Source organism: Muntiacus reevesi, chromosome X (assembly GCF_963930625.1).
Source record: "Muntiacus reevesi chromosome X, mMunRee1.1, whole genome shotgun sequence".
Classification (NCBI taxonomy): Eukaryota; Metazoa; Chordata; class Mammalia; order Artiodactyla; family Cervidae; genus Muntiacus; species Muntiacus reevesi.
The window spans coordinates 52,437,559-52,452,546 of record NC_089271.1 but is presented as its reverse complement, the minus strand read 5'-3'; the positions used below and the strand labels follow the sequence as shown (position 1 = coordinate 52,452,546).

The 14,988-nt window shown below is 52.9% G+C and overlaps 2 protein-coding genes across 2 annotated transcripts in view; one reads left to right on the top strand and one right to left on the bottom strand.

Moving 5' to 3' along the window:
- FOXP3 (forkhead box P3) overlaps window positions 1-14,608 on the top strand; it is a 19,464-nt gene extending 4,856 nt beyond the window's left edge. The window contains exons 3-13 of the mRNA XM_065915618.1: window positions 7,451-7,682; window positions 8,202-8,306; window positions 8,396-8,534; window positions 8,920-9,007; window positions 9,077-9,181; window positions 10,075-10,162; window positions 10,340-10,420; window positions 11,185-11,335; window positions 12,010-12,086; window positions 13,289-13,390; window positions 13,584-14,608. Coding sequence (XP_065771690.1) covers window positions 7,451-7,682; window positions 8,202-8,306; window positions 8,396-8,534; window positions 8,920-9,007; window positions 9,077-9,181; window positions 10,075-10,162; window positions 10,340-10,420; window positions 11,185-11,335; window positions 12,010-12,086; window positions 13,289-13,390; window positions 13,584-13,733 — 1,318 coding nt within the window. The 3' untranslated portion in view covers window positions 13,734-14,608. The remainder of the gene's footprint in view (window positions 1-7,450; window positions 7,683-8,201; window positions 8,307-8,395; window positions 8,535-8,919; window positions 9,008-9,076; window positions 9,182-10,074; window positions 10,163-10,339; window positions 10,421-11,184; window positions 11,336-12,009; window positions 12,087-13,288; window positions 13,391-13,583) is intronic.
- The window catches only part of CCDC22 (coiled-coil domain containing 22), a 14,926-nt gene continuing 14,509 nt past the window's right edge, over window positions 14,572-14,988 (bottom strand). The window contains exon 17 of the mRNA XM_065915617.1: window positions 14,572-14,941. Coding sequence (XP_065771689.1) covers window positions 14,828-14,941 — 114 coding nt within the window. The 3' untranslated portion in view covers window positions 14,572-14,827. The remainder of the gene's footprint in view (window positions 14,942-14,988) is intronic.

The window sequence follows — 14,988 nt, the reverse complement described above, 5'->3', positions numbered from 1 at the left end:
GGATTCTGGGAGCCAGTGGTTCCCAGACTCTTGGATTCTGTGAATTGTGAGGGGGTAGGGAGGGACTCCCTGCATTTTTTCTCTGTGAATTAACTTCCATGCCCCTCACCCTCAGTAAGAAGATGGGTTGCAAGAACGTCCAGAGCTCCCCATCCTTGGGCAGTAAGAGCGTGATGACCATGTCAATTCCACTTAAGGGTAAACAGGCCTGGACCAGAGCAAGGCCTCTGGAAATACAACCCTATTTCATTTCTTTCCCTGGCATTTCCCATCCACGCATAGCCTGTAGTTCATCTCTCCCTTTCCTCGGAGACCCTCACATATCCCTTCACTCACGGAGTAGCACCTCTACTTACCTGAGAAGCCCCTGTGATTTATTTGAGTTATTTTCCCTTTTTTTCTAACTCTACACAATTGTTTTAAAAACTGTGGTTTCTCATGAGCCTTGTTATCTCATTGATACCTCTCACCTCTGTAGTGAGGGGAAGAAATCATATTTTCAGATGACTCGTAAAGGGCAAAGAAAAAACCCAAAATTTCAAAATTTCCGTTTAAGTCTCATAATCAAGAAGAGAAGAAACAGAGCAAGCGAGTGAGAGAGAGAGAGAGAAAAAAAAAAAAACTATGAGAACCCCCCCCCCACCCCGTGATTATCAGCGTACACACTCATCGAAAAAAAATTGGATTATTAGAAGAGAGAGGTCTGTGGCTTCCACACCGTGGTTTTTCTTCTCGGTATAAAAGCAAAGTTGTTTTGATATGTGACAGTTTCCCACAAGCCAAGCTGATCCTTTTCTGTCAGTCCAGTTCACCAAGGTGAGTGTCCCCACTCTCCCCCACCAGATGTGGGTACAACGGAAGAGACGACAGTGAGGTAGGCACTGAGGGGATTGGTGGCCCTTGGGGACTGTCAAGACGCACACAGCTCCTGTGGTCCTGATCAGGTAAGGTATTATTTACAGTAATGATAGTAATAACAAACGCCAGAAGACTGATAGATCAAGCACTTAATCAGTGCTGAGGCAGAGGCAAAGATAAATGGCTCAATGTGTGGATGGGTAAGATGTTTTAAATATATCAACTGCCAGTTTTTATGAATTGCAGAGCTTTGAACAACTTGAAATACTATCCAGGTAAAACTGGAAATTTCAACTACGTCTGCGGCATCTCTTTGGCTCTTCTCTCTTGATACCTCCCATCCCTCTCTGTCTCATTCTTTTCATGTTTCTCTGCCCCACTCTTTTTCTGTCTTTCCTGGAATGCACAGTCTCCATCCCTCTGTCTTTCTCTGGCTCTGACCATCTCCCCTGTTGCTGTCTCCTCCATCTTGACCGACCACACTCCGTCTGTCTCCTTTCCTCCGTCTCTCCCACCGCCTTTCCTATTCACTCGTCTTGCTTTCTCCCTGCCTGCCTCCCCGCACCCCAACGTCTAGCACAGAACTTTGTACAGTTAGCGGTTAATAACAGTGTGTTAAGTAACGTTGAGAAGAACATTTACATTTTACAAGAATGAGCTTCAATTCTGTTTGCCCTGATCAAAAGAGGAGTTGGGTTGGGCTGAGCCCTTAACATGAACTTGTGCTTGCACCGCATGATAAGAGCCTCCTGGGGGGCACTTCACACCATTGTCAACCATGATTTAGCTGCGGGGTCATACCCTTAGGACCTGGTGTGTGTGTGTGTGGCCAGGTGTGTGCATGTGCATGCATGTATGTGTATGGCCAGGATCCATGTCCAGTAACAGAGCAGATCATTCAGGGTCAGTGTGACCTCGTCTCTGCAGGCTTAGCAAGTGCTCACTGAGTGTTAACTGTTAGTATTTTTTTCAATCAAATTAGAATCATGCTATCTGGCTATCTATTGATTTTGTTTCTGCTTCATTCAATGAATAACATTTTTGTAGGTCACTGAAAAATGTTTCAACATAAAATGATCTATTATAACTGTCCAGACTATCCTCACATTGGTGTGAACCACGGCTGGTTTGACCAAGTGCTGATTTTTGGACATTTGGGTTGTTTCTAGTTTTTTCCCATAATCATCCCTGATTAATCCCTTGGATTCCTACAAGTCGAGTGGCTAGGGCAAAGGGTTTGTGAATTTTTAAGGTTTCTGACCCTTTCTACAAGTTGTTCTCCCAAAAGGTTGTCCTGTTTTATGTTCCCTCTACTTGAGCTAACCATGGGTGGGTATTATTGTTTTTTTAGTCCTTTCTCAACATAACAGGTAAGAAAAATATTACCATGTTGTTGAAATTTGCACCTTTTGATAATTTATACTGTTTGTTGACCATTCGTGCTTTTCTCCCCCCAGTTGTCTGGTCATGTCCTTAGTCCTAATAGGGTGTTCATTATTTTAATTTATTGATGTGTCACAGCTCTTTATATAAAAGGATATTAACCTTCCCTCAGTCATACATATACAGCAAATATTCTCTCTCAATTCATCATTTGCTGAAGTTGTTTTTCTATTTCTGCTGTTTTGTGATGCTTATGATGTTTTTATATTGTCGACGAGGTTAGTCTTTTCTTCTGTGGTTACTGTCTCTGGTTTTATGCTTAGAAAGCCCTTTCCCACTTGAAAATGAGATAAATGTTCACCTGTGTTGGCTTCTATTCTCTTTTATGGCTTCATTTTTTCCATTTACTTTAGAGGTTAAGAGTGTGGGTATTGGAGCCAGACTGTCTGGGACAAACCCAACCTCAGCCCAGTCAATCTGTGTGATTTTTAGCCAGGCATCTAACCTCTCTATACCTCCATTTCCTCATAGGTACTGTGATGGTTATAATAGTACCAACCTCAAAGGGTGGTTACAGGGATTAAATCTCTCAACCTTCTTAAATGTTTAGCATAGGGCCTGGCATACAGTAAACCCAAGATCAATATAAGATATTATTATTTATCCCTTTAATAGATCTGGAATTTATTTTAGGGTATATGATGAGGGTAACATTTCACACTGGGCGGGGGGGGGGGGTGGTGGGAAAATGAACTGGTCAGTCATTAACTTTATTGTCCCCTTAATTATTCCAGAAACATTTGTTAAACAGTCTCTTTCAATGTCTCCTGGTTTGAAATGCCACATGCCACATTCATCACAACTCCATTCTCTGTAAACGTTGGTCTGTATTTGAGCTTTTCCCCTTCTGTTCTATTCCTCAGTGTCTCTTCTGGTGCCAGGGCCACAGCATTTTGTGATTGTTGCTCTTCGCTCCAATGTAGCACCCACTGAAAGCCCTGGCACCTTGCCCTTTGTTATTCCTTTGTTATTGTGGAATAAAAAAGGATCAGTTCCTCCAGCCAGAGACCAACAACTGTTCTTACTTGGAGCATCTCTTTCTCTCTCTCCGTTTCCCTCTCTCTTTCTCTGTCTCTTTCTGTCTCTCTTATCTGTCTCTTTGTCTCTCCCCATTTCCTTGTATTGTTTCTGTCTATCTTGTTCTCTGTCTTTGACGTTCTGCTCCTGTGGGTTCCTTGCTCGTCCTCACTGTCTCTCCTCTCTCATTATCTCTCTCATTCTCTTTGTTTCTCTCTCCAAGTGTCTCTCTCTGTCCCACCCCATGTCTCTCCCATCTCTCTCTGTAGCTCTTGTCCTCTGGGTCTCTTAATTTGCCTATGTCTGTTTCTGTCTCTCTTTGTCTCTCTGTATCCCTGTCTCCAGCCATTCCCCTGTATAGAAGGGCAGTTATCGAATCAAAGGCCTGCAGACACCTAGTCGCTCACTCAGACACCGAGCACAAGGCCCCTGGCCCTCATCCACTCTACACCCCTCCCCGTCCCAGCATACAGAGGGGGCAGATTGAGGCCAGGAGATGGGCAGGAGGACTCCATGAAGCCCTCGCAGAGACACAGTGGCAGAGCTGAGACCCGAGCTCAGATCCCGAGACACTCAGAGGGGCCCTGGCTCTGTCTCTCTGCCCAACCGTGGGCCTCAGACTACTCCTCAACACCCATCACAGGTACAGGGGGACCCTGGGCTGCCTCCCATCTGCTGCCGTTCTACCTTCAGCCCTCTCATGAGTGACCCTCAGGGTCACAGTGTGGGGCCAGCCTCACAAGAGCTAGGCTGGGTGGGGTCCCAGGGCCCCATGAGTCAGGAAGCCTCATGGCCAGAGGGTGGTGATGCTAGAGGGACATCAGTCAGTCTGTTTGTGAGTCTGACTGTGGACAGGGCTCAGCCATGTCCCCAGAGTTGGCACTGGTCCCTGGGACTCTCTCCCGGGGCCTCTCCAGAGAGCCTGATGGCACACTCTCTACTGGCAAAGACCAAGGCCTTTCCTGCTCCAATAATGAGGTCCTAGCCAAAGATGTGCTGGCCTCAATATCCCCTTCCTTCCCTCCCCATCTCTGGCAAAGTGGCTGAGTCTGGGAGCTTTGTCCTAGAATGGACAGGAAGACAGACCCTTCCCGGGTCCATCTACTGATCACTGACATTTCATTAAGCATTTAGTACACATTAACTTTGGAAGATGGGTACTATTATTGTCTCAATTTACATATGAGCCTGAGGAGAGTTACAGCTGGTTACTGTCAGAGCCTGGTTCCAGGCTAGGGGAAGCAGAGGATGATTCTTACCTTCCTGCTTTCCCAGAATTTAGGAGGGAGGCTGAAGGAAGGCTTGCTGCAATTCCAGGCCTGGTAGGCAGGAGGCACTGTGAACTTCAGGAAGTTCCAGTGAATTTGGGAACCAGGGACATTGGCCTTCACATACTGAGAAGTTGAGCCCATGGACCCCACAGAGTCTGTGGGTTTGAGATTCTGGGATCCTTTAAATCTAAGAAATAATGTTCTATGAGTCTAAGTTTCTGGCATAGTACCATTTGAAGACTCCGAGGGCCCCAGTCTCTGTGGGGTCTGCATGGCGCTCTCCAAGCGTCAAACCTTGGGCCTCTCCATGGTCCAAGAAGGGCCAGGTCTACAGGGCCCAGGGTTCGTCATGGTGGCCAGATGGACGTCACTCACCACATCCGCCAGCACCCACATCACCCCACCTGGGCCAAACCAGCTGCAGGACGGGATGGCCAATTCTCGGAATGAAACCCGTGGGGTGGGGTACCTGCCCCCTTCTTTTCCTCCTTGGTACTGATGAAGCCCAGTGCATCCGGCCGCCATGACGTCAATGGCAGAAATATCTGGGGAAGTCGGGGGCTGTGACAGTAGGGCTCAGATGCAGACCCCGATACGAAAATACAATCTGTGTCCCAGAAACATCCTCCATGTGGCTTCTGAGAAATAGTCAGAAAGGGACGCCCCAACAGACAGTGCAGGAAGCCAGCTGCCCAGTCTGGTCCTCCAGGTGCCCCACCACCAGACAGACCATATCCACGGCCCCTTTCTGAGAATGTAACTATGCTGCCCTGACTCAGGTGGTTCCAGATGTATCTGGGGAAGTGGCTTCTTATATGCTCTGGCCAAGGGTCCAGGCAACTGGAGAACCGACCACAAGCTAGCCTTGTGGACCAGGCCAGAGCGTTGGGAAACATTCATACATCCACCAAAATTGGTATTGATTTGCTCAGGTCTTCTGTGAAAAACTACCACAAACTAGGTGGCTTACACAATAGAAATGGTTTGTCACACAGTTCTGGAGGCTGAAGTCCGAGATCAAGGTGTCGGCAGGGGTGGTTCCTCGCAGGGGTATGAGTATCTGTTCAGGTGTCTTTCATAGCTTTGGATGGTTTGCTGGCAGCCTGATGTCCCTTGGCTTGTTCAAGCCTTACCGTGATCTCTGCCTGCCTTCATCCACTCATTCATTCACTCATATCTTCAGGGTCTTTGACACCCTCTGGCCCTTGTTCTGCGCCTCCATAGACCCAGGCTCTTAATTCTCAGGCAGTAATGTCCTAAGCCCCTGAAAGACTAGGGGTTTAAATACCTGGATTCTTACCCCTACTTCCTTCAGCACCATTGTTCTGACACCCCCTGTGAGTTGACAGCAAAGGAAAAAGAGCTACTGCCCCCTCAGAACCCTCCCTTTTACTCCCCAGGTCTGCTCTCAGCAGCTCTGTGCCCATCCCAGTGCTGTGGGGTGAGATTGGGACATGAACACACACACACACACACACACGCACGCACATGCACATACTTTCTGGAGAAAGAAGTAAAGTTCTCAAGTCACCATGGGGCTGTGGGACACTGTACCTGGTTAGCCACTTCCATAGAATGGAAGTTGGACTTGGCAGTCCCTTCAGTTCTGGCTTCCTCTCAGACTGGGATTACATGAATCTGAGAAACCAAGGCCCTAACTGTGTGTTAGGTTCTGGAGTGTAAGAGTGTAAGGTTCTGGAGCCATTTAGGAGGACTTTCTGAACAGGGCTTGTGTACAGGAAGAGGAGGAAGCATTCCGGGTAGATCGAATAGCATGAGAAATGGCTGGGAGGCAGGCCTGCAAAGCAGAGATTCCGGTAAACTCAGGTGGGAGCCAAGTCAAGGAGCTCATACCAGCCCCTGGCTCAAGAGAATCTGTATTTCCTCCTCTCTGGTACCTGCCCTGCCAGCTCTGTGCAGGGTGGGAGCATGGAGATGATCTCAGAGATGCTCATCTAAGCTCCAGACTTCTTCACTCAGCTCCTACCCCACCTTGCCTCTTGCACATTTAATGCCAGACTTTCCATGTCCCTCCACACCTGGATCAGGACCCCCGACCCTGTCCCCCATGTCTCCCCAATCTCAGGTCATGTCAGTTCTGTCCTTCCAGCTGCCCAGCTAACACCCATAAGTCACCATGACCCTCCCTCTCTCACCTCCCACATCCAAGCTGCCATCCAGTTCTCCTGACTCCACCTTCAAAACATAACTCAGAATCCACCCACCTCTCGCCATCTCCACTGCCATCAGCCTGGTCTGGACTGTTGCTTGGCTGGACTATTGTAGTAGCCTCCTCACTATTCCCCCTACTTCTGCCCTCACCTCCCTAGAGCATCCCCCTTTTATAGCAGCCAGAGGGATCTTTTGAGTCCATGCCCCCCTTTTACTCCCAGATATGCCTGAGTCACTGGGGTAACAATGCTCCCAGGAGAAAATCAGAACCCAGTCCTAGCAGGGTCAGCAAAGGTTGTGTGGCTTGTACCCAGTTGCGGGAGGACGGGAGGGCAGAGGCTTCAAGTCCACCACTCAAATGCTGAGATCTACCCTGACTGAAGCCCCAAAAACCAGCCTGAATTCCCCAGCAGGGTTGTGCCAGTGTGTGCAGGCAGGCTGTGTACTCGGTCTATGTATGTCTGCAGGGGGGGTGTGCTTGGAAACATAGTAGGCACACCTGTGTCCCTGACAGCAAGTATGTGCATGCACATGCACACACATGTGACCAGAGCTGGGGTCCCTTTGGGACGGTCCCTGGCCAATGCCTGCTCTGACCAGAGGGGGTGTCCATATGGTTCAAACAGTTGAGTATTTCATACATGCACAGCCCAGCACATATGTAACTCCTTCTTCTTGTGTCCCTGCAGCCTGCCCTTGGATAAGGACCCAATGCCCAACCCCAGGCCAGCCAAGCCCTTGGCCCCTTCCTTGGTACTCGGCCCATCCCCAGGAGCCTCGCCCAGCTGGAGGGCTGCATCCAAGGCCTCAGACCAGCTGGGCACCAAGAGCCCTGGGACAACTTTCCAAGGCCGGGATCTCCGAAGTGGGGCCCACACCTCCTCTTCCTCCTTGAACCCCATGCCACCATCGCAGCTGCAGGTAAGGCCTAGGGTCCAGAATGGGGCAGGCAGGGTGGGGCACCTGGGCCTACAGGTGCCGACCTTTACTGTGGCACTGGGCGGGGGGGCCCAGCCGGGGCACAGGAAGTGGTTTTCCGGGTCCCAGGCAAGTCTGTGACTTATGCAGATGTCACAGGGCCAAGAAAGTCCCCACATAGCAGGTCTCAGAGATTCGAGGCTCTCACCGACCTCCCAACCCGTATCTCAAGAGAGGAGACCCCATCATCGTCCCACAGGCATAGCCTTGTGTGTCTCCACCCCCATGTGACAGAGGGCTGGGGGCCCACGGAGGTGAGGTGACAGGATGGAAGGCAGCTCCGAAACTTACTAGCTGGCTTGACCTTGAAACAGTCACCCAGTCTCCCTGAGCCTCAGTTTCCACATACGGAAAATGGGGATGGTCATAGTACCTAATAGGCAGGGTTGCAGTGAGGAGTATAGGGATTAGACATGTAGAACGAGCATAAGGATAGCATGTCACCCACCTGCCTTCCCCCAGATGCCCACAGTACCCCTTGTCATGGTGGCACCCTCCGGAGCTCGGCTGGGTCCCTCGCCCCACTTGCAGGCGCTCCTCCAGGACAGGCCACACTTCGTGCACCAGGTACCAGCTCAGCACGGGTAGGGCGGGTGGAGCAGGCGGGAGAACTGGGGAGGGGACCAGGCTGAACCACAGCCCTCATGTGCCCCTAGCTCTCAACAGTGGACACCCATGCCCGGACTCCTGTGCTGCAGGTGCGCCCACTGGACAGCCCAGCCATGATCAGCCTCCCGCCACCCACTGCTGCTACAGGGCTCTTCTCTCTCAAGGCCCGGCCTGGCCTGCCACCTGGTAACACTGTACCCCGCAGCTCCACAGAACCCCAGAGCCCGCAATCCTTGAACTAAAGCAGTGTGGGCTGCCGAATCATGGCCCTCGGGGGGCCAGAGAGGTCAGGTCTTATCATCTTGGAAACTCCAACCTCTCAAAAATGTCAGAATCTTAAAGACGCAGAATGTCAAAATCCCAGAACCACAGATCTTTTGTAAAGTTAGTCGAAATGTCAGCACAGTCTTTGAGCTGCTCTACAGAAGCTTCGGAGGTTAGGGACCACAGAGCCCCCTGGGAGTCTGGGCCTGCTAAACCCGGGGGGGGGGGTCGGAAGCTCAAAACGAGAGGCCCGGTTGGGGCCAAGCTTCAGAGCCTGGCGCCCAGAGGTGCCCTGTCCCCCCTGCAGGGATCAACGTGGCGAGCCTGGAGTGGGTGTCCAGGGAGCCAGCACTGCTCTGCACCTTCCCAAGCCCCGGCATGCCTAGGAAAGACAGGTCAGTGCACAGGGCTGGGAAGGCTCCCTGCCCTGCCACCCCTGCCCCTGACACTCTTTGTCCCCCCAGCACCCTTTCGACTGTGCCCCAGGGCTCCTACTCACTGCTGGCAAATGGTGTCTGCAAGTGGCCCGGATGTGAGAAGGTCTTCAAGGAGCCAGAGGACTTCCTCAAGTGAGTGAGCCAGGCCCATTCTGGTTCGGGGGTGGGGGACAGTTTGTGGGAGGAGGTCTGGGGGTGCAGGTTTCAGCTCAGGCCTCATCCTGATAGGGGGTAAGATGAAAGAGGCAAAAGCTGAGACTGTGGGTTCAGAGCCTGACTCCATCACTCATGGACTCTGATCTCGGGCAAGTTTCTTTGAGCCTCAGCTTCCTCATCTGTATAATGGGGCATCGCAATAGAGGTGTGTGCTATGATTGCCCCCATTTTACAGACAAAGAAACTGAGGCCAGAGTGGTTAAGTGTCTTGATCAAGATCACCCAGCCTCTGAGCGACAGCCAGGCTCCAGAATCCACACTCCTACCTGCTTTGCCCTGCCAACACACCAGCCTGATTTTATTGATCCCCAAAGTCCCAGATCCTCACAGTGGCTGTTGCTGCCTCCTCTCAGCCCCATCACTCACTCACTCACACACACACACACACACACACACACACACACACACACACACCCTGTTTCCCTCACTCTCTGTCTCACACCCACCCCCTTCTCCAACCATACCCAACTATCAGTGGCAACTCAGTGCATCCTGTCTTCACGACCAGGCCTTTGCACAGGCTGTCCTCTCCATCTGGAATGCCTTTCCCACTCTCGCTTACCTGGTCCGCTCTCAGCTCACTACCCAATCCATCATCATCTCCAGCACCCTGGCCATACAGTAGATGCAAAGTGGCATGCGTTGAAGGAATGACAGGTCTGAGAGGGAGACTGAGGTCAACAGAGGGGAGGGAGGCTGAGACTCTGAAGAGACCTTCCTCCCAGAGTCTGAGCCCTTTCCCCTCAGAATGTTGAGCCAGAAGGCTGGGCCCACCATGGTCACCCACGTGGACTCTTCCCCCTACCCAGGCACTGCCAGGCAGACCATCTCCTGGATGAGAAGGGCAGGGCGCAGTGTCTGCTCCAGAGGGAGGTGGTGCAATCTCTGGAGCAACAGGTGATGTGGGGAGGTGGTAAATGGTCAGTCCACCCCATGCCAGGAGCCAAGCTCACCCAGGAAGGGGCCTGGCCTGACGGAAGGAAGGGGGCAGGGCACTCCCAGGGAAGACCACAGCCCGGGCAAAGAAGTGGAGAAAGAGCGGGTCAAGGCCTCACTCTGTGCCTGTCCTCACAGCTGGTGCTGGAGAAGGAGAAGCTGGGTGCTATGCAGGCCCATCTGGCCGGGAAGATGGCCCCAACCAAGGCTCCATCTGTGGTGAGCCACCCCAGACCTACAGGTGGCGCGGATGGCTGGGCAGTGGGAGAGGCTCCTGCAGGGGGCAGGGGACCTATCCTTGCACCCAGGTCCTGGGATCTCTGGGCCCCTGTCCCCAGCTCCAAACATACCCAGACCTGGGAATCTGTCACTTTCAGCTTACAAACTCTCTGATCTTAAGATCCCCAGACATCACGATCTTGAGTTTGCAAAGCAACAGCAAATCACCCAACACTGAACACAGATTATGTGCTGCTGGCAGAACCGCCTATATAACTCACAGAGCCTGGTGCAAAATGAAATTGCGGGGCTCGGATTTCAAAATGATGACTGCAGAACATTAAACAAAGTGCCGGGCCCTGGGCACCTGCAGCAATCATATAGAAGCCAGCCCTGGGTGTCAAGCACTGTTTCTCAGCTTTGGTGATGTTACCTTATTTAATTCATGATGCCTGTGTGAGGTATTACTATCATTCCCACTTCACAGATGAGGAACATTGAGGCCAGGGAGGCTTGGGTGACTTTCCCAAGGTCCCAGTTGGGTGGCAGAAGAGCCCAATTCAACCCTAGCTTGTGGCCCCATCACTGGTGCTCTACACCAATTTGTCCACACCTCCACTCTAATAAATATGGTTTGTGCTTTGTCGGATTCTACACCAGAGTGGAATTGAAGACGCCCTTGCTTTTGTTAATAAAAACACTTATTTAAAACTAAAGTGGAAAGTTTAAGCCTCTGGGTCACCAGCCCCTCCCTCTTCCCCCAGGCATCATCTGACAAGGGCTCCTGCTGTATCGTAGCCACTGGCACCCCAGGCACCACCGTCCCGGCCTGGCCAGGACCCCAGGAGGCCCCCGATGGCCTGTTTGCCGTGCGGAGGCACCTCTGGGGCAGCCATGGAAACGGCACATTCCCAGGTAAGGGTGGTGCATGTCCTACACGGTGCCCCCTGACCCCTCATCTCCCTACCTAGTACAGGGTGGGGGACCACTCTTCCCTACCACTGCCACCCAGACTTTGAGAAATGTCAACTGCTTGCAAAAGCTTCCTCTCTGGAATTCCATGGCCTCCAAGCCCCCACTGTGGTCTCAGATGTCTAGCCCTGTCTTCCCTGGAGGTTGGGACTCACTCACTCTGGGCTTCAGCTACTCACTTCATTTGGTCATCAGGAGGGAGAGAGCTAGCTTAATAATTCCCAGGGACTTTGTTTCCCCACCACCAAGAAAAAGCAGGGTGACGCCAAGCTCACCAATCCCCTGCCACCCACATGGTCTGGGCTATGGGTTTAACAGGGAGCAGGGCCTTTGAGTGCCCTCCTGGCCCTGCCACTTAACCAGTTACATTCCTTTGGTGTGGAAGTTACTACTTTTAAACCTTGGGAAGAATAAGCCCTATAGTGGTGGGAGCAGTGTAAAGAGGAAATGGTATCATTTTACATAGAGTGCTTAGCAAACAGTTATTGTGATCCAGGAAAGCGGTGTACATGGTGGGATTTCAGGCATGCAGACTCAACAGCCAGTGGAGAGCAGAGGGTGGGAGAGGGAGTGAGGAGTTCCCAGATGGCACCTGATCCCTCCCCACCTCTTGACAGAGTTCTTCCACAACATGGACTACTTCAAGTTCCACAACATGCGGCCCCCTTTCACCTATGCCACCCTCATCCGCTGGGTAAGCAGGGTGCCAGGCTGAGGAGAAGGAAGAGAGGGCTGGAGTGGAGGACCTTCCCCTCACCGAACACCCCCAGGGGGGCTCCTGTGTGAACAAACCCATGCCTTAGATGTGATCCCCTATCTACACCCCAAACCCACACCTCAACTGCTATCCAAGCCACTGCAAGCCAAGAGCCAGCCCTAAATCCACCCCTTTCCTAATGACCACCTCAACCCCATGCCTAACTGCCTCCTGGGCCCATAAATAGCCCCCAAACTAATCTTATCTCTGCCCTTTCCCCTATGCCCACCTCAGGTTCACCCTAACTCCTCTCTCAGCCCTGACGTACCACAGATTGTCAAGACATCCCCCCGCTAGACCCCATCCCCAGCCCCTTCCTTGTAATACCTGACCCTTCACCTCACCCCATCCCAACCCCTTCATCTTAATCTCCCTAATGCCTTCCCCGAGGCATCACCAGAGCCCACCTGGACCTTCATCCCAGGCCCACACCTAACCCTACACAACGCCAACCATTCACTTGCCTCACCCCATCCAAACCCGGAGGCTCACCGCAGTCCATGATCACCGACCCCTGACGCAATTCCATTCCTAAATCCAAGCAAATCAAATTCGCAGACCCTCAGCCTCACTCTACACTCAATCCCAGCCCAGATCCTTAAATGACCACACACAGTCAAGACCTAAATACAATCCAGACACACAAAATAACTAGGCCCATCTCTGCCCACTGACCCAATGCTACACCCCTCGCCCCTAGACTCACCCCAGCTCATCCCGAGCCTGACCCTTAACCAGTCACGTCTCTGATCTCTTAACTCTGCTGGGCCCTTTACTCCTTCCAAACCCCTAACTGTACCCCACCCCTGGCCCTTAAACTTCCTAAACCCTGAAATCTCACCCCATCCCCATCCCGAGAGCTCCAACTCCACCCCAGAAATTTAACTTCACTCCAGCCCTGACCCTGAATTGGACATCACTCCAACCCCAGCACTGATCCTTCACCTAACCCCATCCCAGCCCCACCCTCACCCCACTTCTAACCCTGTCTCTGACCCGTCACCCCTCACTATCTCCCTCCCTTCCCCTGTCCCCACAATTCCACCCAGGTCAGAGGCCAGCCCAAGGTGGGCCAGTGCCCCTGTCAGGCTGCATTTGGGGGAGCAGCTTCCCTCACCCCCACACCCCCTAACCTCCAGGCCATCCTGGAGGCTCCTGAGAAGCAGCGGACACTCAACGAGATCTATCACTGGTTTACACGCATGTTTGCCTTCTTCAGAAACCACCCGGCCACCTGGAAGGTGAGCTCCTCTGGACGAGGCCGTGGCTGGGAGAGCCTCAAACGCCACTACAGGGGGGCCTGGGAGGGGGCTTGGAGGCGTGTTGATAAAGGACAGGAGGTCAGTTTGGGGTGGGCACTGCTGGCATCAGTGCCTGATCTGATCCCCCCCACCCCCCTGGCCCTGGCCCGGCTGGCTGGTCCTCCTTGCACAGAATGCCATCCGCCACAACCTGAGCCTGCACAAGTGCTTCGTACGCGTGGAGAGTGAGAAGGGGGCTGTGTGGACCGTGGATGAGTTCGAGTTCCGCAAGAAGAGGAGCCAGAGGCCCAGCAGGTGTTCCAACCCCACACCTGGCCCCTGATCTCAGAGCCAAGGAGAGAAGGGAGGACAGAGGAGGGGATCGAAGTGGCTGGGGGCAGGGGTGACCAGCCCTGGACATGCCTGCAGGGACCAAGAAGTAAGGTGTACACTGTCGTGCCAGTCAGGGACCCCACTCCCCAGCTGACTGCCCTCTTGGATCACACGCTCTGCACCAAGGATGCTCAGAGGGACCCCAGGCCCAGCCCTGCACCCACTCCCCAGCCCCCTGTGACGGGCTCTTCAGCCAAACTGAGAGTTCACAACCAGTCATACACACAGCCTGCCTCAGTCACTCTCACAGATGACCTTGAAAAGGACACATAAGAGTCGCAATCCTGTCCCCTGGGCTCGATACAAACCCCCAAAACATGAAGAGCCTGCCTCAGTACACTCACACCACCTCAAGTTTGCAGTCACACAGTCACACCCGCACACAGTCAACCCACATCCCCCAAAGCACACACCCACAGCCGGCTTCCAGGCCCACAAGTACAGTGTCACATAAGGCAGGCCCTGACAACAACACAGAAGCAGCCTCGGGACCTTCAGGATGTCAGGTTCCAGAAAGCCACCCAGACGCATGCACGCAGGTCACACACGGTAATGCATGGCTCCCAACACACATGCTTGGTCACACAGACTCTGAACTCACCAGCACGTCTCATGTGCACAGGCACACCCACGTGTGTGGGTGCACAACACCCCGATGGGCCTCCGGAGTCCCAGGCAGACACCAAGGGCTACACACACTGACTCACCAAATGTATCCAGGATCTCACCTGCCACCTACCCCTTCCCCACCCTGAGCCCTGCACCCTCCTCCATGCCTCAGCTTAGACTGCAGACAGAGCCCTCATTTATTTGAGATCCAAGACCCCAACCCCCGCCCCATGCCCTCCACAATAAACTGAAGCCAAGCTCCCACACTCTGGATGATTGCTCCAGATAAGGGTTGGGGTGAGGTGGGTGAGGGTCTGGGGCCAAGGCTGCAGCAGGAAGAACTGGATGGTAATCAGAGGGCACAGCAAGGGCCAGTGCCCCCAGCACTCCAAATCCCTGCCTGAGGCTGGGGGATAGACCTCTGGCGGGGGCTGCTCAGGCCTCACGGACCCGGCCCAGGAGCCCAGCGTTCTCCTGGCGAAGGGCTCGGTAGTCCTCACGGATCTTCTCCAAGTTGCTGAGGGTCTTCTTGCCCATCTCCGTCTCAATCTAAGGCAATGTGAACCGCAGCCCTTCAGCATGCAGGGCCCCTTTCC